Raw genomic sequence first — 20,966 nt, forward strand, 5'->3', positions numbered from 1 at the left:
GTTCAAATAAAAAAGGCAATTACAATAATTAAAATGCATATGTGGTGCCACAAGAAGGTTCTTAAAGGGCCAGACATCAACTTTACATAAGTTACGTCAATATAAGATGACATGCTCAACCTTGGAGGTTATTACACATACAGATGGGGTATTCTCACGACCCCGTAATAATTTGTGGGCGTGACTACCTTTCATAATCGACATTTGCATGGAATACCCTCCAGCAAATTATATATCGACCCTAAAAACAAACATATGCTAGATTTATCGTGGAGGGTTAACCAATCTGTTAAGTTTTCCAAACATGCAACCGAAAATTCTGCATTTTATCCTAATAAGCAAAAATGAAAAAAAGAAAATCTTATTAAATTGTGCACCAGCATCAATCAGTCGGTCTTTCAGTCAGTCATTCACGAATACAAATTTGATAAAATTAGGGTTTATAGGCTGATGACGGGACAATGGCTCTGACGAAATGGCAGTGGGTTGCACTGCCCCTCCCCCTCCTAACTTTACCAAGCGAATCCTTACTCCTCTTGTGTAGTATTTGTAGAAAAACATGCGTTTAGTATACCCCATAATTCACATTTAATACAAATGGCATGAATTGATTCGAAAAATTATCCCCAATATTTGAGAGCGAAAACATATTTCTTATTCATGTTTCACTATGCGCATCTGCTTCATTCGCGTAAGTCAAACATTAGGAGCTACATAAAAAAATTGTCATCGGTTTCCAGAGCGATCCATTTTATTTGCATCGGACCTTATCTTTTATTGCCACCATTGAAAACCATTTATGTTGTTCTTTTAATATCTTTTTTGTTTTATTAACGGTTGCTGACGCATGCATGTATTGTTATATTGATACAAAACATAACAAAACAGAACATATTTCAATATACGCAAACGTTACAGTTTTTTAAGTTACAGTTACAAATAAATATAAAACAATTACAACTGTACAATGCAGTGAGTGCTGTTAAGAAATGTTATAAATGACACTCAAAAAATAAACTGATATATTATTGTTGCATATTATAAGTAACGTATTAGTGTTTAAGTAGTAGTAGTAAAAGTACTAGTAGTTGTAGTAGCAGCAACAGTAGCAGCAGCAGCAGTAGTAGTAGTAGTAGTAGTAGTAGTAGTAGAAGCAGCAGCAACAGTAGCAGCAGCAGCAGCAGTAGTAGTAGTAGTAGTAGTAGTAGAAGTAGTAGTAGTAGTAGTTGTTGTAGTAGTAGTAGTAGTAGTAGAAGTAGTAGTAGCAGCAGCAGCAACAGCAGTAGCAGCAGTAGCAGCAGTAGCAGCAGTAGCAGCAGCAGCAGTAGCAGCAGTAGCAGCAGTAGCAGCAGTAGCAGCAGTAGTAGTAGTAGTAGTAGTAGTAGTAGTAGTAGTGGAAGAAGTTGTAGTAGTAGTAGTAGTAGTAGTAGTAGTAGTAGTAGTAGTAGTAGTAGTAGAAGTAGTAGTAGTGGAAGAAGTTGTTGTAGTAGTAGCAGTAGTAGTATGTTGTTGTTGTTGTTGGTGGTTGGTGGTGGTGGTGGTGGTGTTGGTGCTGGAGTTACAGCATGACATATACCGATCATTGTGATTTTAAAACATTTATATATATTTGTTACTATTTTTACCCCAATGACAATAACTTTTTCAATGGCAATGACTTTCCGTACAAGAAAGCAAAGTTATGTTTATATACTGAATTATAGAATCATATAAATACAAACAGTAATCCATATAATCAACATGTATATACTGAATGCAAATCGTATGGAAAATGAAGTTTTGTTTTCTTTTGGATACGTTTTTTATCTGGTAACAAGTATGTATTCTTTTATTAAACAAGATATAAAATGCGTTATCCTTGTATTTGCTGAATGCCAATGGTATGGAAAAATATTGTTTTCCTTTGCAAATGTTTTGCTCTCGTTACAAATCAAGTTTAAATATAGGCTTGTTATATAAACCATTGGCATTCAGCGGATATATTTCAAGAATAAAGGCATTTTAGTCAATGACTCGATGCGCTTATTTAAAATTGTTGTAAATACTTTTGAAAAACAACTAACAAGTGTTATTCCTCTGTAATTATTGACATCATTAATAGAACCTTTTTATGGAGAGGAATAATGACACCTTCTGTCCACTTTTCTGGAAAAGAACCGACACTAAAATGCTATTAAAATATTACAAAAGTGGCTTGTTAATATGTCAACGCATTCAATAACGTAATCGTTTATTATACAGTCGCTACAAGCCGATTTATTACGTGTTAAATGCTTTATTGCACTACGTACTTCAATAACATAAATAGGTTGGTCTAACTCTGGAAATTTCTTCATCAAAATTATGACTTGAGCAAAATTGCTCAGCCTCATCGTTTTTACAATAATAATAATAATAATAATAATAATAATAATATCTTTATTTTAAGAAGGTGACATATTAAGATCATGTACAAAACTACAGAATCTTATTTTCGATATGGCCCTCTGAAACAGAATGAAAATATGGCAAATAATCATAAGACAAGCATGAAGACGATGCTAACAACGATGACGATGATGATGATGATTATAAGTATGCTGTTGATGCTGACGATAATGATGCATATGATGACATGATGATGATGTTGAATCAATATTAGACAGATACTCTCAGTTAAATATAATTATGAATAAAACATCACAATTTGTATAATCACAAGTTTCCTATGAGGTACTGTTTGACCTTTATTTTATACGTATTAAAGTTTTTTGATTCTCGTATTTCCAAAGGTATATTATTCCAAACAATTCTGCTGTAATATGTAAACGATGCTTTCATATAATTAGTACGAGGTCTAGTTTGTAAAACAATATCTTTGTGTGCCATTGATCTTAGCATATATACATTATTGTCTGAAACTGTTACTAATTCTGACATATATGATGGAGCCATGCTATTCAACGTCTTGTAAACTAATACTGCTGCGTGGTATTTACATCTATCCGAGAAGTTTAGCCATTTTAGTTCTTTAAATAGATTTGTTGATGAATCTCGTTTAGATTTACCAAGTATGTTATACCAATCAAACGTATTGTTGCTAAGATTTTCAAAAAATGTTTTAAAGGGACTGTACACCAGATTAGCACCAAATCTGTAATGAATCTCAGGACAATTCTTTAATACATTGTGTTACGCTGTGATGTCATAATTGTAAAAATGTACCAAAATGTAAAAAAAAAAATGTGTCGGAGACCGGGTTTGAACCCGTGTTGCCAAAATTGCAGTTGAGCTCTGTATCCACTGAGCTACGAAGGATTACTCTAAACGCGTGGTATGTTTAAGGTATATACCTAACATGGTAATATCACGTGATAACATCGACTAGCCAATCGCGCATAAGGAATAATTCTACTAGGTAGACATTCCCAGTAAACTTTTCTAATGGAAAAATACGAAATAACTGGTAAACTTAAATAAATTGTAAACTATGTGGTACTTCAGTTAGTAAGACTAGTTTCAAAGCATTGTTCACATAAATACCAAGTTTATGCCAGTTTTCGACTATTTTCTTTTTTTCGTGCATTGGTCATCTGGTGCACAGTTGCTTTAAAGAAATATAACAATTGTTAACTTTATTTTATGATTTCAACCATAATCCATTATTTATGTGCTTGAACGAATATTGACTTTAAATCTATAAATAAACGCAAATATTATCAGAACAGTTAAAATAATTCAACTATAACGGTACGATGTTTAAGGAAGTTTATCTCATGACAACATATTGTTGTTTTTTGTTTTTTTTCACAATAATCATTTTAAAGAAACACCAAACCATTTTCACTTCTTACAGTGATATAAAAACGAGCTTTTGTTGTTGTTCTTTTAGCAAATTATGCTTTGATAAAAACAAGATAAAATTTATTATATTGGTTTATTTAAAATTTAAAGCTATTGCCACAAAACCTTTACGTAAGCAATGATTTGGTTGGTGTAGTACCACCCCCCTCTCCCTGCCCCATGGTACGCGGTATTCAGGTGCTTTTTAATGAGTACTCTTGACTCAAGAGGTTTTTACGTTGAACATTAAAAAAGCATTATTCGGTATGAATATTCTCCAATTAGTTAAATATCATATCATTCTTAGGATGGTACATCCGTAATCTGATTATACATTAAATTTTACTTTAATAATGTAAACACACTTATAGAATAAAGTCAGTTGTTTTGCCTTAAAACTTGACAATAATTTAATGATTTGTTTATGATTTCATACACAAACATAGCAAATGTATATGGTGACATAATAATTGATTTTTTACTCTCGCCGTAAATTTGTAATACAAACTCCGTCTTAACAAATTTAAAATGCATTGCAGAGCAAACATCGAATACTGTTGTACCTACGTTCAAAATATTTATATTATAAAGAAACATATACTTCATACTTAATGTGTTATCTGATGTATGCTACATTTTCGAGATTATATAACTGGTGTAACCAGTCGGTGAACTTTAAAAAAGAACTGTATAACGTTACATCAATGCGCACGGTTAGCGTCTGCGACGTCTACGTACGAAATAACTTATGATTCACGTACATATACAAAAACTATCTACGAAAGTTTACGTCTACGTACGAAATTAAACAACTTATAATTTATGTACACTTAAAAATACATAAACGATATCTTGGCACGTTTTTAACTTAGCAATTATGGCCACGTAGCTGTTAAGTAATAAAACATTCATAAAGGCTTTTATCTTCTTATATGAACAAAAATTATATGTGTTGTTTTCATTGAACATTAAAGCCAAATAAGTAAAGATAGTGCATTAAAATTACAGAAAATATTTTTGCATTAACCTATATGGTACGCCTTTCAAAAAGATATTACTTTGAATTATTTGAATATGTATTTGTTTAATTGTCATTAAATGTTCTTAAAAACAACATAAAGGTGTGTTTGATTAGCAAGATCGTGGTTGTATCAAAGTACACGTGTTCTCTAGGGGGCGCTGTTACTCAGTATATAATGGGTTTATTATAAGGAAAATATATACAACACGTCAAGGTACTGTCATTGTCAATTGTTTTTACTAAGTTTCATGATCATCGGCCAACATTCATTATTTTCGTTAGATTGTGGTCAATTACCTTAAATACGTTAACTGGGTATTAAATTATAATATCATTGTCATCATTTCTCATTGTCTAAAGCGCCTGTCACACATTACCGATGTACCTCGACGGGATTACACTTGTGCACACATAAACAACGGCAAGAAATATTGGCAGAGCCCCGTCGAGAAAAACAATTGAACTATGTAGTTCTACCATTGGTCGGATCTATAGCGGAGTACTGTCGTTCAGCTGACGTTGTAGCCTGTCACTCACTCCGGCAGCGCAACGACAGAGACTTTTGAGTATGAACAAACATGTAAACCGTCGCCTGCCGTTGCTATTTTTCGCCTATGTTCTGACAATGTCCGGACGAGGTACTTCGATCTTAACGATGTGATACCATATTGCGTTTATATTAAATATTTATTTGTGTGTCTCTCTTCAAAATTGATTTAATTTCTGTCCTATATGTTACCTCTTCCATCGTCGTAGTTTAGACATCTTCTGCCGTTGTTACCACTTTAATCGCCGTTGTTTACACTCTTGCATTCATTGCCAACCCTCCCCTAGCTGTTGTTTGTACGCCAAGATTGCATTTTCATTGTTGTTGTTTACTCCCTTGCCACAAGAGTTACATTTCCATTGCCGTTGTTTACACCCTTGCCACAAGAGTTACTTTTTCATTGCCGTTGTTAACTCCCTTGCCACAAGAGTTACTTTTTCATTGCCGTTGTTTACAATCTTGCCACATGAGTAACATTTCCATTGCCGTTGTTTACAACCTTGCCACAAGAGTTACATTTCCATTGCCGTTAGTTACACCCTTGCCACAAGAGTTCCTCTTTCATTGCCGTTGTTGACACCCTTGCCACAAGAGTTACTTTATCATTGCCGTTGTTTACACCCTTTTCCACAAGAGTTACTTTTTCATTGTCGTTGTTTACTTCCTTGCCCCAAGAGTAACCTTTTTATTAGCGTTGTTTACACCTTTGTCACCAAAGTCACTTTTTCTCCCTTGCCACAAGAGTTACTTTATCATTGCCGTTGTTTACACCCTTTTCCACAAAAGTTACTTTTTCATTGCCGTTGTTAACTCCCTTGCCACAAGAGTTACTTTTTCATTGCCGTTGTTTACTCACGTGCCACAAGAGTTACTTTTTCATTGCCGTTGTTTACACCCTTGCCACAAGAGTAACTTTTTCATTGCCGTTGTTAACTCCCTTGCCACACGAGTTACTTTGTCATTGCCGTTGTTTATGTCCTTGCCACAATAGTTACTTTTTCATTGCCGTTATTTACACCATTGTCACAAGAGTTACTTTTTCATTGCCGTTATTTACACCGTTGCCACAAGAGTTACTTTTTCATTGCCGTTATTTACACCGTTGCCACAAGATTTTTTTTTTCATCGGCGTTATTTACACCCTTGCCACAAGAGTTGCTTTTTCATTGCCGTTTTTACACATTAATCGTCATTGATTACACTCTTGCATTCATTGCCTCCCCTCCCATCGCCGTTGTTACAACATTGCCGCCAGGACTACCTTTTCATCGCCGTTGTGTACACACTTTCTGCCGTTGTTACCACTTTAATCGCCATTGATTATACTCCTGCATCCATTGCCTCTCATCCCATCGCCGTTGTTTATATCCCTGCAATCGCCATCGTTACCCCTCCCATCGCCCTGTTACCTATTTACCTCGTTTTTTTACCATTTCTGCCGAAGTTATTACCCCTCCATACGCTGTTTTTTCCTTCACGTCACCACTCACATTGCCGCTCATTTCAGTACTGTCTCCTTTATTTGCCCTCACGTCACCGTCGTTTCGACCTTAACGCTGTTGTGTTCAATCAATTATTGCTATGTGGTGGAATTATAAAAGTAATAAAAATAAATACAGTGAAACTGTGATATCTGGAACAGGCAATCTCTCGAGAATGGCGTATTGTTCGTGGTAGTGGCACAGTTAGGAACTTGATTCATTTTATTTTCATATTGAAGAGACTAGTCGCCAGATGGTCCCAAAATCGACAAATACAGTATTTCCACAAAACAAGCCCTGACTTGTCAATTAGAGCTAGTATGAGGCCGAAAATACATATCTTAACATGATTAGAAGAATAAAAGCAACAATCATGTCACTGTCTCAGCTGAGTTTTACCGTTTGAAAATAGTGCATAATGGTTATCCACCTTAATAAAAAGCGCGAAATGGTTTTTCCAAAGACCCTGCAAGTCATGTGATCATTTCACACACTAATCAGTCATTCAGCGTGTTAGCAACCCGCTGTCATTTTCAGCCGTTAACCTTTCTAAATGCGTTAGCCACAACGGTAATAATTTTATTTAAGTTATATAATTATATTTCTTGTCTTTTTCTTGCGAGTTTATCACCTGGTGTCTAGTCCCATTAAATACACTAACAATAACTCTAAACCTAAATATGTCGAGCACTTGAACACCATTGCCGGTCCCAAAAACACAAATCATGCACAAAAGCTTATGAATAACTCGAGGTCATAATTCACACATTCTCTCGAAAGGGTTTTCCTAAAAATAGCAAAAAAAAATGACAGGACTGGTGTTCAATTTTGCAAATTGTTAAAATTGCAATGACAGATAGAAATATTTTTTTTCTGAAAACAGATTATTACTGTTTACGATGGCCGATACTATTTGAAAATGACATGTTTACCAATTTTTGCTGACAAATCTTTAAAACGTTATAGTACAACACTTTGAAACCGAATATAATTATGGTATAATACGTCTATACATGTGTTAACTGTAAAGCCATTTCCTACAGGACTTAAGTGATTTTAAGGCATTTCATACATGATTGAAATGAAAACACGTGATGACTCGAGACATCGGAATGTTCGAGGTTAAAGGTCGGGAACCGGCGCCCTCGAGAGATCGCAGTTTTAATGTAGTGTATACACCATTTTTAATAATCTGGTATTGAGCTATAAATCAAACTTATCATTGAAAATGTAGTTCTCAATAAACAAAACACAGTGCTTTGATGGGGTAAAACACATGCAAATCAAGAGACAACTGTTGTATCATAATAGATGTCCATGCAGTTAGGAAAACACATCTGGCAAATGTAAGAGCTATCAAAGAGCATCATTTCTTGGTTTGTATTTAAATTCAGGTCTATATATTTATTCTGGGTTTTGGTAATGCTGGTGCAGAATAAAGTCATGTATTTATTTGAAACAAATGGAACTGTTCAAGCGTTATATACATTATTAGTTCTAAAAGCCTCTGTATTACATTTATCTTCATTATGATTTATGTAAATTATGCTAACGGATACATTCTAATAAGAGAACAACAAAACATGTGTCGCGAAAGTTTAGAGAAATGAGAAAAGAAATATGAACATTAAAAATAAAAAAATAAATCCTATTTCAGACACGAAAAATGTATCACTTCATAGCATTCTATCCTACCAAGGAAATAGTCCATCAGATTAAAATAATAATTATAATAATAATAATGCACTAGCTGTGTGATTGATGGATTAATAATCAATATACATGTTATGTTCGCCGGTTTTAAAATTATTAACGACTACCAAAACTGACCGGATGTACCCTTATATAATCAAACTACAATTAGTAACGCGTTTTTTTTACGCATCATGATGAGTGGTATTTTGTTATTGAGACTGCTACAGCATTACTTTCACCAAATAACTATTGCTTAATATGTATACACGAATGAAACCACCTCAGGAATGTTATGACTTTAAGTTAATCAATTAATTAGATCACTTGCCTTGGCCTATACCTTTCCTCGTAATATCGAAAGGAAATGCCTAAATTAATCATAGCGTTTACTCTTTATAAGTAAAGTACACATTTCCGTTAATATTGTTTGGATATTGATAATTTCACTATGAATTGTTATATATTTGCGTTTTGGAGCGGAATAGAAACGGTTCTCGGTAGCATTAAATAAAGACACAAATATAAACATTTCTCTTTCACATCTCGAAATGAAGTATATTTTACAATATCCCGGCTACATGTAGTTTTTGTATCAGGTCTTAGTTTTTCCTGTCTGTTATTTGATATATGTTGATTAATATTGCACTTCAGAATGCGCCACACTTTTTCCTCGAAGAGCTTCAGCTGAAGAACGTTCGTTTGTCAGCAAAAGTGTTCATGCGTCGCGTTAGTGTTGCGTTACAGTCGGGACATTCTGTTCACTTTACGTTAGAAGAGTGGTGTACAATAGAGGAGGACATAACGCAAGAGCAAGAGGAGATGGGAAACCAGCCCGCCCTCCAGGTGGTGATTCCACAGGCCGCCTCAACTGACTATCAAACACAAATTAAATTATTTGGCATGACAGTGTCAGCAAAAGTGTTAAGGCGTCTCGTTAGTGTTGCGTTACAGTCGGGACATTCTGTTGAGTTTACGTCACAAAAGTGTACAATAGAGGAGGACATAACGCAAGAGCAAGAGGAGATGGGAAACCAGCCCGCCCTCCAGGTGGTGATTCCACAGGCCGCCTCAACTGACTATCAAACAAGCATTTTATTTATGTGCATAACAGTGTCAGCAAAAGTGTTTAGGCGTCTCGTTAGTGTTGTGTTACAGTCGGGACATTATGTTGACTTTACGTTATCGGAATGTACAATAGGGGAGGACATAACGCAAGAGCAAGAGGAGATGGGAAACCAGCCCGCCCTCCAGGTGGTGATTCCACAGGCCGCCTCAACTGACTATAAAACAAGCATTGGATTAGGCGAAATGACAGTGTCAGCAAAATGGCTCAGACGTCTTGTTAGTGTTGCGTTACAGTCGAGACATTCTGTTCACTTTACGTTAGAAGAGTGGTGTACAATAGATGAGGACATAACGCAAGAGCAAGAGGAGATGGGAAACCAGCCCGCCCTCCAGGTGGTGATTCCACAGGCCGCCTCAACTGACTATAAAACAAGCATTACATTGATGTACATGACAGTGTCAGCAAAAGTGTTCAGACGTCTCGTTAGTGTTGCGTTACAGTCGGGACATTCTGTTCACTTTACGTTAGAAGAGTGGTGTACAATAGATGAGGACATAACGCAAGAGCAAGAGGAGATGGGAAACCAGCCCGCCCTCCAGGTGGTGATTCCACAGGCCGCCTCAACTGACTATAAAACAAGCATTACATTGAGGCGCATGACTGTGTCAGCAAAAGTGCTCAGACGTCTCGTTAGAATTGTGATACAGTCGAGACATACTTTGGAATGCCAGTTAAAGCACTGTACGATAAAGCCGGAAGATGAGGTGAATCAGCTTCAGGTGGAGATGGAGAACCAGTCCGCCATGCAAGTGATTGAGTTCAGCAGGCGTGAAACTGGCTGGTACATTACCAGCAGGCGTAAATCTGGCTGGTACATTACGTTTAAAGCCAATGTTTAAAGGTACATTAGCACATTAGATTTACCTCAATTTATCATTATTTTAATATAGAGTAACATTATTTTACACGGTAAATTTATCCATGTTTTAAAATATGATGATGATTAATCCTAAATGTAATTATTGTTACTCAACATTTCTGTTATTACAACAAATAGCTTTGTATAGTGTTATTATATCAGTGCAATTTTAATAAAAAAATAATGTAAATATTGTCTGTTTCAGGTCATCAGACTGCACCGAGAAACGTGTTTTGATACGAATATGCATCAATCTATATGGATAATATATAGGTATTCAGATCATCTTATATTGATTTACAGGCGTCAGCGAACAATAGATGTTTGTGTCAGTGGTTAGCTGGCATCAGTTAACAGTAGATGTTTGTGTTAGTAGTAAACTGGTATCAGTGAATAAAAGATGTTTGTGTCGGTGGTTAACTTGCATAAGTGAATACTAGATGTTTGTGTCAGTGGCTAGCTGGCATCAGTGAATAAAAGATGTTTGTGTCAGTGGCTAACTTGAATCAGTGAACAATAGATGTTTGTGTCGGTATCAGTGAATACTACATGTTTGTGTCAGTGGTTAACTGGCATCAGTGAACACTACATGTTTGTGTCAGTGGTTAACTGGCATCAGTGAACACTAGATGTTTGTGTCAGTGGCTAACTTGAATCAGTGAACAATAGATGTTTGTGTCAGTGGTAAGCTGGCATCGGTGAATACTAGATGTTTGTGTCAGTGGCTAACTTGAATCAGTGAACACTAGATGTTTGTGTCGGTGGTTAACTGGCATCAGTGAACACTAGATGTTTGTGTCAGTGGTTAACTGGCATCAGTGAACAATAGATGTTTGTGTCGGTGGTTAACTGGCATCAGTGAACAATAGATGTTTGTGTCAGTGGTTAACTGGCATCAGTGAACACTACATGTTTGTGTCAGTGGTTAACTGGCATCAGTGAACACTAGATGTTTGTGTCAGTGGTTAACTGGCATCAGTGAACACTACATGTTTGTGTCAGTGGTTAACTGGCATCAGTGAATACTACATGTTTGTGTCAGTGGTTAACTGGCATCAGTGAATACTACATGTTTGTGTCAGTGGTTAACTGGCATCAGTGAATACTACATGTTTGTGTCAGTGGTTAACTGGCATCAGTGAATACTAGATGTTTGTGTCAGTGGTTAACTGGCATCAGTGAATACTAGATGTTTGTGTCAGTGGTTAACTGGCATCAGTGAATACTACATGTTTGTGTCAGTGGTTAACTGGCATCAGTGAATACTACATGTTTGTGTCAGTGGTTAACTGGCATCAGTGAATACTAGATGTTTGTGTCGGTGGTTAACTGGCATCAGTGAACAATAGATGTTTGTGTCGGTGGTTAACTGGCATCAGTGAACAATAGATGTTTGTGTCGGTGGTTAACTGGCATCAGTGAACAATAGATGTTTGTGTCGGGGGTTAACTGGCATCAGTGAACACTAGATGTTTGTGTCAGTGGCTAACTTGAATCAGTGAATACTAGATGTTTGTGTCAGTGGTTAACTGGCATCAGTGAACACTAGATGTTTGTGTCAGTGGCTAACTTGAATCAGTGAACACTAGATGTTTGTGTCGGGGGTTAACTGGCATCAGTGAACACTAGATGTTTGTGTCAGTGGATAGCTGGCATCAGTAAACAATAGATGGATGTTTCAGAGGTTAACTAGCATCAGCGAACACTAGATGTTTGTTTCAGTGGTTAACTGGAATCAAAGAACAATAAATTTGTTTCAGAGGTAAACTAACATCGTCAAACAATGTATGTTTGTTTTAGTAGTTAATTCGCATCAGCGAATGATAATATATTTGTGTCAATGGCGTGTATGTTTTAGTTTCAACTAAAGCTTGGTTTCATTTTTCAACATCTAACATTAAACATATTGCAAACAAATACAAGAAGCTTAATGTTTTAAGTAATATCCTTTAAGGCATGTATACCTACTTCTTCAAGATTTACACCAATCAATTGACATTCTAGTTTTGTTTTTTGAAATTGGCGTTTTTATCATGATTTATTTCGAAATGTCGGAATGTATGTGTGTTGTTTAAATTTATTTTCATAATGTTTAGTGTTAATGTTAAAAGATTTATGTACATTATGATTAGTTATCTAAACATTAATATTTCTAAAAGAACACCGTGGTATTTAGCTTGTTGTTGTACATTTGTTAATAATTAACAAAATAGATATCCTTATGTTTGTATTAGTTTATGCCAATATTATCGCCAATATAATTAGTACACTTTGTTTACATACGGCTCCTTATATATATTATGATTATATAACGAAACATTTAAAGAGCTTTTGATCAATTTCAAAGGAATGGTAAATGCTGGGCTAAATGAGCAATACAAATGTTGTAATAAGTCTGACTGTTGCAATGTCGTCATGGATGTTTCGGAGATGATATTATGATGTAAATAGCGCACATCTTGTAATTTCCGCAAGGACCTGGATTAGCGTGGATGTTACAATGTTTATCAATGAAATGAAATACCCGTATGTTGTATGTAGAAATGGTCGTAGATTATCGTGGATGTTATGTACTTTTTCTATGTTATGAATGACGCGCACGTTGTACGTAGACATGGTCGTAGATTATCGTGGAAGGTACGTACTTTTTCTATGTTTTAAATGACGCGCATGTCGTACGTAGACATGGTAGTAGATTATCGTGGGTGTTACGTACTTTTTAAATGTTTTGAATGACGCGCATGTTGTACGTAGACATGGTCGTAGATTATCGTGGAAGGTACGTACTTTTTCTATGTTTTAAATGACGCGCATGTCGTACGTAGACATGGTAGTAGATTATCGTGGGTGTTACGTACTTTTTAAATGTTTTGAATGACGCGCATGTTGTACGTAGACATGGTCGTAGATTATCGTGGAAGGTACGTACTTTTTCTATGTTTTAAATGACGCGCATGTCGTACGTAGACATGGTAGTAGATTATCGTGGGTGTTACGTACTTTTTCTATGTTTTGAATAACGCGCATGTCGTACGTAGACATGGTCGTAGATTATCGTGGATGTTACGTTCTTTTTCTGTGTTTTGAATGACGCGCATGTCGTACGTGGACATGGTAGTAGATTATCGTGGAAGTTACGTACTTTTTTAAATGTTTTTAATGACGCGCATGTTGTACGTAGACATGGTCGTAGATTATCGTGGATGTTACGTACTTTTTCTATGTTTTGAATGACGCGCATGTTGTACGTAGACATGGTCGTAGATAATCGTGGATGTTACGTACTTTTTCTATGTTTTGAATGACGCGCATGTTGTACGTAGATATGGTAGTAGATTATCGTGGGTGTTACGTACTTTTTCTATGTTTTGAATGACGCGCATGTTGTACGTAGACATGGTCGATGTTGTAAAGTAGTTTATCTATGTTATGAATGACATGGATTAGCGTGAATGTTAAGTAGTTAATCTATGTTTTGCATAACGCGCCTGTTGTATGTAGGTAAGTCGTGGACAAGAGTGGATGTTAAGTAGTTTATTTATGTTATGAATGACATGGATTAGCGTGAGTGTTAAGTAGTTTATCTATGTTATGAATGACGCGCCTGTTGTATGGAGGTAGGTCGTGGACAAGCGTGGATGTTAAGTAGTTTATCTATTTTGTAATAATGCGCTTGTTGTATGTAAGCATGGCCGTTGATTATCGTTGATGTTATGTAGTTTATTTATGTGTTGAATGACGTTGATTATCGTTGATGTTATGTAGTTTAACTATGTGTTGAATGACGTTGATTATCGTTGATGTTATATAGTTTATCTATGTGTTGAATGACGTTGATTATCATTGATGTTATGTTGTTTATCTATGTGTTGAATGACGTTGATTATCGTTGATGTTATATAGTTTATCTATGTGTTGAATGACGTTGATTATCATTGATGTTATGTAGTTTATCTATGTGTTGAATGACGTTGATTATCATTGATGTTATGTAGTTTATCTATGTGTTGAATGACGTTAATTATCGTTGATGTTATGTAGTTTAACTATGTGTTGAATGACGTTGATTATCGTTGATGTTATGTAGTTTATCTATGTGTTGAATGACGTTGATTATCGTTGATGTTATGTAGTTTAACTATGTGTTGAATGACGTTGATTATCGTTATGTTATATAGTTTATCTATGTGTTGAATGACGTTGATTATCGTTGATGTTATGTAGTTTATCTATGTGTTGAATGACGCGCATGTCGTTCGTTTTTCATTTAATCATTTGAATATTGCAACCATCTGCCCTATTTACAAAATATAATCCCGTTTTGTGGTCAACTGATGGTTTGCAAGAATTATCGTGAATATCTAGGTTTGGATGACGCGTATGTTTGAGACATGGTCAAGTATCATCGTGGACGGTAAGTAGATTATTTTTGTTGATAATGACGCGTATGTTGTATGTATGCATGGTCGTGGATTATCGTGGATGTTAACTAGTTTATTTATGTTGTGAATGACGCGTATGTAGTATGTAGGCATGGTCGTGGATTAATGTGGATGTTAACTAGTTTATTTATGTTGTGAATGACGCGGATGTTGTCTGTAGGAATGGTTGTGAATTAGCGTGGATGTTAACTAGTTTATTTATTTTGTGAAGGACGCGTATGTTGTATGTAGGCATGGTCGTGGATTATCGTGGATGTTAACTAGTTTATTTTTATTGTGAATGACGCGTTTGTTGTTTGTAGGCATAGACGTGAATACTTCTGGGTGTTAGGTAGTTTATTTATGTTGTGAATGACGCGGATGTTATCTGTAGGCATGGTCGTGAATTAGCGTGGATGTTAACTAGTTTATTTATGTTGTGAAGGACGCGTATGTTGTATATAGGCATGGTCGTGGATTATCGTGGATGTTAACTAGTTTTTTTTATTGTGAATGACGCGTTTGTTGTTTGTAGGCATAGACGTGAATACTCCTGGGTGTTAGATAGTTTATTTATTTTGTGAATGACGCGGATGTTATCTGTAGGCATGGTCGTGAATTAGCGTGGATATAAACTAGTTTATTTATGTTGTGAATGACGGGTATGTTGTCTGTAGGCATGGTCGTGGATTATCGTGGATGTTAACTAGTTTATTTATGTTGTGAATGGCGGCTATGTTGTCTGTAGGAATGGTCGTGAATTAGCGTGGATGTTAGCTAGTTTATATATGTTGTGAATGACGGGTATGTTGTCTGTAGGCATGGTCGTGGATTATCGTGGATGTTAACTAGTTAATATGTGTTATGGATGACTCGCATTCTGTATGTAGACATGGTCGTGGATTTTCTGGGTGTTAGGTAGTTTACATGTCTTGTGAATGACTCGGATGTTGTTTGATGTTTCGTTTAATGAATTGGATATGCAGCATTCTGCCATTTTTACATTGCTTTTGATTGATTGCTTGCATAGATTATAATGGATATTGCACGGTGAGCGTTGGTATATCGTAGGTGTTGTGAAGTGTACATTTTGTTGTAAATGACCTACATGTCGAGAGTCTTTTCAAGTTTTGAGGAAGATGATATTTATCATTTGTAATGAGTACTGTATATCGGGGATTTTGCATCTACTGAACTACACGAATGATGAATGCACTATACACGAATGCATGTATTTCAGTATGATGTAAACGATTCAAATATAAGATTATTTCTGAATGTTAGTTATAGTTCAACTAAATACTTACATGTACACTTTGTTTATGGCTTATAGATTGTAACGTAAAGATGCACCATTGATTGTTTTTTGTATTTTGTCTGATGTTCCAGTACTATACATTGTATATACTATGCGATTAGTATATACTATACTGTAGAGAGCTTGTATTCTTTTAGCATAATTATGATTGGTTTCAATTTGTTTATTTGAGGTGTTTAATTTTGTTTTATGTTTAAAATACATGTACTTTGTCATTTAATTGACTGATTTTTCTTGTATTTGCTTCATAATGCCTGTATTTAGCTTGAAAATGCATGTATTTACTTCGATAATGCATATATTTACCATGATAATGCGTGTATTTACATTGATAATGCATGTATTTACCTTGATAATGCATGTATTTACCATGACGATGCATGTATTTACATTGATAATGCATGTATTTACCTTAATTATGCATGTATTTACCTTGATAATGACTGTGTTTAACTTGATAATGTAAGTATTTCCCTTGATAATGCATGTATTTCCCTTGATAATGATTATGTTAATATTGATAATGCCTGTGTTTACCTTAATAATGACAGTATTTCCCTTGATATTGCAAGTGTTTACCTTGATAATGCATGTATTTCCCTTGATAATGCATGTATTTCCCTTGATAATGCATGTGTTTACATTCATAATGCCTGTATTTATCTTGATAATGCATGTATTTATCTTGATAAGGCATGTATTTACCATGTAATGCAGCTATTTACCTTGATAATGCATGTATTTATCTTGATAATGCATGTATTTTTCTTGATAATGTCTGTATTTAACTTGATATTGCATGTATTTAGTTTGATAATGCAAGTATTTACCATACTGATGCATGTGTTTACCTTGATAATGCAAGTATTTATCTTGATAATGCATGTATTTACCTTGATAATGCCTGTTTTTTACCTTGATATTGCATGTATTTTTCTTGATAATGCATGTATTTACCTTGATAATGCATGTATTTACCTTGATAATGCATGCATTATGGATATGTGCTCCATGATAATGGACTGGTTGTGTTATTACCCAATAATTAACTAGATATGAGTATAAATGTTGATGCGTGGTTACGTTTGTGCAAATTTTACCAATTTATTTGGTTTTGCGTGTTGCTAATGGAAGTAGAAATTTATCAACCAAAATACTATGTAGGTTGTTGGTTATTATGACTTGTTTTTCTTTATATTACTCTTTAAACACCTTAAGGTATTTGATTTGTTTCTAATTTTGTACTCTACTCAGATACTGTTGAATCACTAGGATCCAATATTACGAAACTGATTAAGTCAAAACTCAATTTCATCACAATCTACAACATAAAAGCAGACCTTTTACTCATTCAATGTATTGATACAAAGATTGTGTCGATAGCTCAGAGGAAACAAAATCCAGAGCAAATAATATACTTGAGTAATTGTTGAAACGGTTAAAAACAATGAAACTCAAATTCATATTTGTCAGTAGAATATTTTGCCCTTGGAATCTTGACCAAAAGCGTTTATCAACATATTCTATGATAGAATACACTTGTAAAAACATAAATGATTTTTAATACTGTTTGATAATGTATAATGCTATGTGGTATAATGAGTTGAGACTGAGATTGAGATTTGACTTGAGTATTTTCGTTATTTATATCACAATTCACATAATTATAAAGAGGATATTTTAAATATAGACAATGTTTTGAAATGATAAGTTGGTTGTTAAAGACCTGCACGTAACGTTGCAACTTTAAATATTGTTATGCATTAACATTTATTTGTGTCAGAACAATTTCTTGTAAATGATATATTTTTAAATGGATATTCAGAACTTATACTTAAAGTATATAATTCTCTAAAATTTATATGTAAGTTATTGAAACAGAAGATACGCTTCAGAAAGAAGCAAAAGATAATATTTAAAGTTGATGCGATATATGGTGGGTTTTTTTGTTGTGTTTTAATAAATGTCAATAAAGGTATGCATGATGTTATTGAAAACTAAATAATAATAATTTGTACGTATGAAATAAAGGTATGATTGAAATTTTGTTTAATGGTCTATATACTTAGTGTACAAACAAGATGTAACCCTGATTATAATAAATAAAAACGTTGGCCGCCAGGAAGTTTGGTTAACCTACGTGTGATAACATATTTTAAGAAGTTGAGAAACAATTGGATTGGTTTGATACAGCGATTGCCTTGTCGCAAATGTCCAAATAGTCAACCAAGTGGTCTGCTTGTTGACCAGAATTCCAGAGTAAAACCTTAATGAGGGAGTAAGTTAAACCAAGTTTGGCGATGGTGGAAGGCTGTGACATCGTAAGAGTGTTATAAAAAAGTTCTCATTGATATTTGATAAAGTGACCTACGACTTGACCCCGAATCGTACTCGTCCTAGATATTAAATTGAAACATTCCGCTGGAGATTCAGGTACAATCATTACCACTTGGCTTGTTACATGTAAACAACATTTCGCGAATATCATTTATACCACTTCTTTACCAGACATGACCGACCATTGAGCGTGACTTCTAAGTTCATACGTCAGGCAATTATGCCTGCGACATATGCAACTCCATTTATTGCTGATCGGGTCAGCCACATTTGCATCTCCACCTGTTACCAATCGAGCCTTAAAGGTTTGCGACATATGCATATTCATTGTGGATGAGCGCGTCAGCCACGTATTAATCTGCGTCTATAACCAATAGAGCTGAATGGGCCTGTGAGATATGCATCCCCGTTTGTTGCTGAGCGGGTCAGCGATGTATTTATCTCCGCCTGTTACCAATAGAGCCAAAATGACCGGCGACATATATGCCTACTGGTTTGTGGTTGAGCGAGTCAGCCACATATGCATCTTTGCCTGTTACCAATAGAGTCAAAAGGGCCTGCGACATATATGCATATCCGTTTGCGGCTGAGTGAGTCAGCCACATATGCATCTCCGCTTGTTACCAATAGTGCTAAATTGGCCTGCGACATGTGCATCTTTATTTTTGACTGAACGGGTCAGCCACATATGTATCACCATCTGTTTCTAACATGAAGCTTTAAAATGGATAACAAATGGTAAAAGATAATCAACACATGCAAGCACAGTCTGTAGGAGAACGATATCAACCGAAAATATTAATATAAGATTGGGTTACCATCTTGGAACAATCAGTGAAACTGCAAGGACATTTATTTAAAATATTGCAGAAATATATTAAATTATCTAACAAAGTGCACTTTGGTGATACCAGTCATAAATAAATATCGGTGCGCTTGTATCATTACGCAAGTGTCTTTTTTTACGATTAACAAATGATTGCTACGGGAAAGTAGTGCGTGAGCTGAATGGGTATTCTACATATGCATATCCGTTTGTGGCTTAGCGAGTCAGCAACATATTCCACTCCGCGTGTTACCAAAAGAGCTAAATGGGCCTGCGACATATGCATCTCCGTTTTTGACTGAACGGGTCAGACACATGCATCACCATCTGTTATCACTATAGCTAAATGGGCCTGCGACATATGTATCTTCTTTTTTGACTGAACGGGTCAGCCACATGCATCACCATCTGTTATCACTATAGCTAGATGGGCCAGCGACATATGCATCTCCTTTTTTGACTGAACGGGTCAGCCACATGCATCACCATCTGTTATCACTATAGCTTAATGTGCCTGCGACACATGCCTCTCATTTTTTATTGAACGGATCAGCCACATGCATCACCATCTGTTATCACTATAGCTTAATGTGCCTGCGACATGTGCATCTCATTTTTTGATTGAACGGGTCAGCCACATGCATCACCATCTGTTATCACTATAGTTAAAGTGGCCAACGACATGTGCATCTCCGTTTATGACTGAACGGGTCAGCCACATGCATCACCATCTGTTATCACTAGAGCTAAATGGGCCAGCGACATATGCATCTCCGTTTTTGACTGAACGGGTCAGCCACATGCATCACCATCTGTTATCACTATAGCTTAATGTGCCTGCGACATGTGCATCTTATTCTTTAATTGAACGGGTCAGCCACATGCATCACCATCTGTTATCACTATAGTTAAAGTGGCCAACGACATGTGAATCTCCGTTTTTGACTGAACGGGTCAGCCACATGCATCGCCATCTGTTATCACTAGAGCTAAATGGGCCAGCGACATGTGCATCTCCTTTTTTGACTGAACGGGTCAGCCACATGCATCACCATCTGTTATCACTATAGTTAAAGTGGCCAACGACATGTGCATCTCCGTTTTTGACTGAACGGGTCAGTCACATGCATCACCATCTGTTATCACTAGAGGTAAATGGGCCAGCGACATATGTATCTCCGTTTTTGACTGAACGGGTCAGCCACATGCATCACCATCTGCTATGACTATAGCTTAATGGGTCAGCGACATATGCATCTCCGTTTTTGACTGAGTGGGTCAGCCACATGCATCACCATCTGCTATGACAATAGCTTAATGGGCCAGCGACATATGCATCTCCGTTTTTGACTAAACGGGTCAGCCACATGCATCACCATCTGCTATGACTATAGCTTAATGGGTCAGCGACATATGCATCTCCGTTTTTGACTGAGTGGGTCAGCCACATGCATCACCATCTGCTATGACTATAGCTTAATGGGTCAGCGACATATGCATCTCCGTTTTTGAC

General features: G+C 35.8%; 1 protein-coding gene across 1 annotated transcript in view; it reads left to right on the top strand.

The window, feature by feature from the left end:
• Positions 1–18,327, top strand: part of LOC128206214 (uncharacterized) — a 30,319-nt gene extending 11,992 nt beyond the window's left edge. The window contains exons 4-5 of the mRNA XM_052908534.1: positions 9,218–10,533; positions 10,757–18,327. Coding sequence (XP_052764494.1) covers positions 9,218–10,531 — 1,314 coding nt within the window. The 3' untranslated portion in view covers positions 10,532–10,533; positions 10,757–18,327. The remainder of the gene's footprint in view (positions 1–9,217; positions 10,534–10,756) is intronic.
• Positions 18,328–20,966: the final 2,639 nt, after the last annotated feature.

Source organism: Mya arenaria, chromosome 10, assembly GCF_026914265.1.
Source record: "Mya arenaria isolate MELC-2E11 chromosome 10, ASM2691426v1".
Taxonomy (NCBI): Eukaryota; Metazoa; Mollusca; class Bivalvia; order Myida; family Myidae; genus Mya; species Mya arenaria.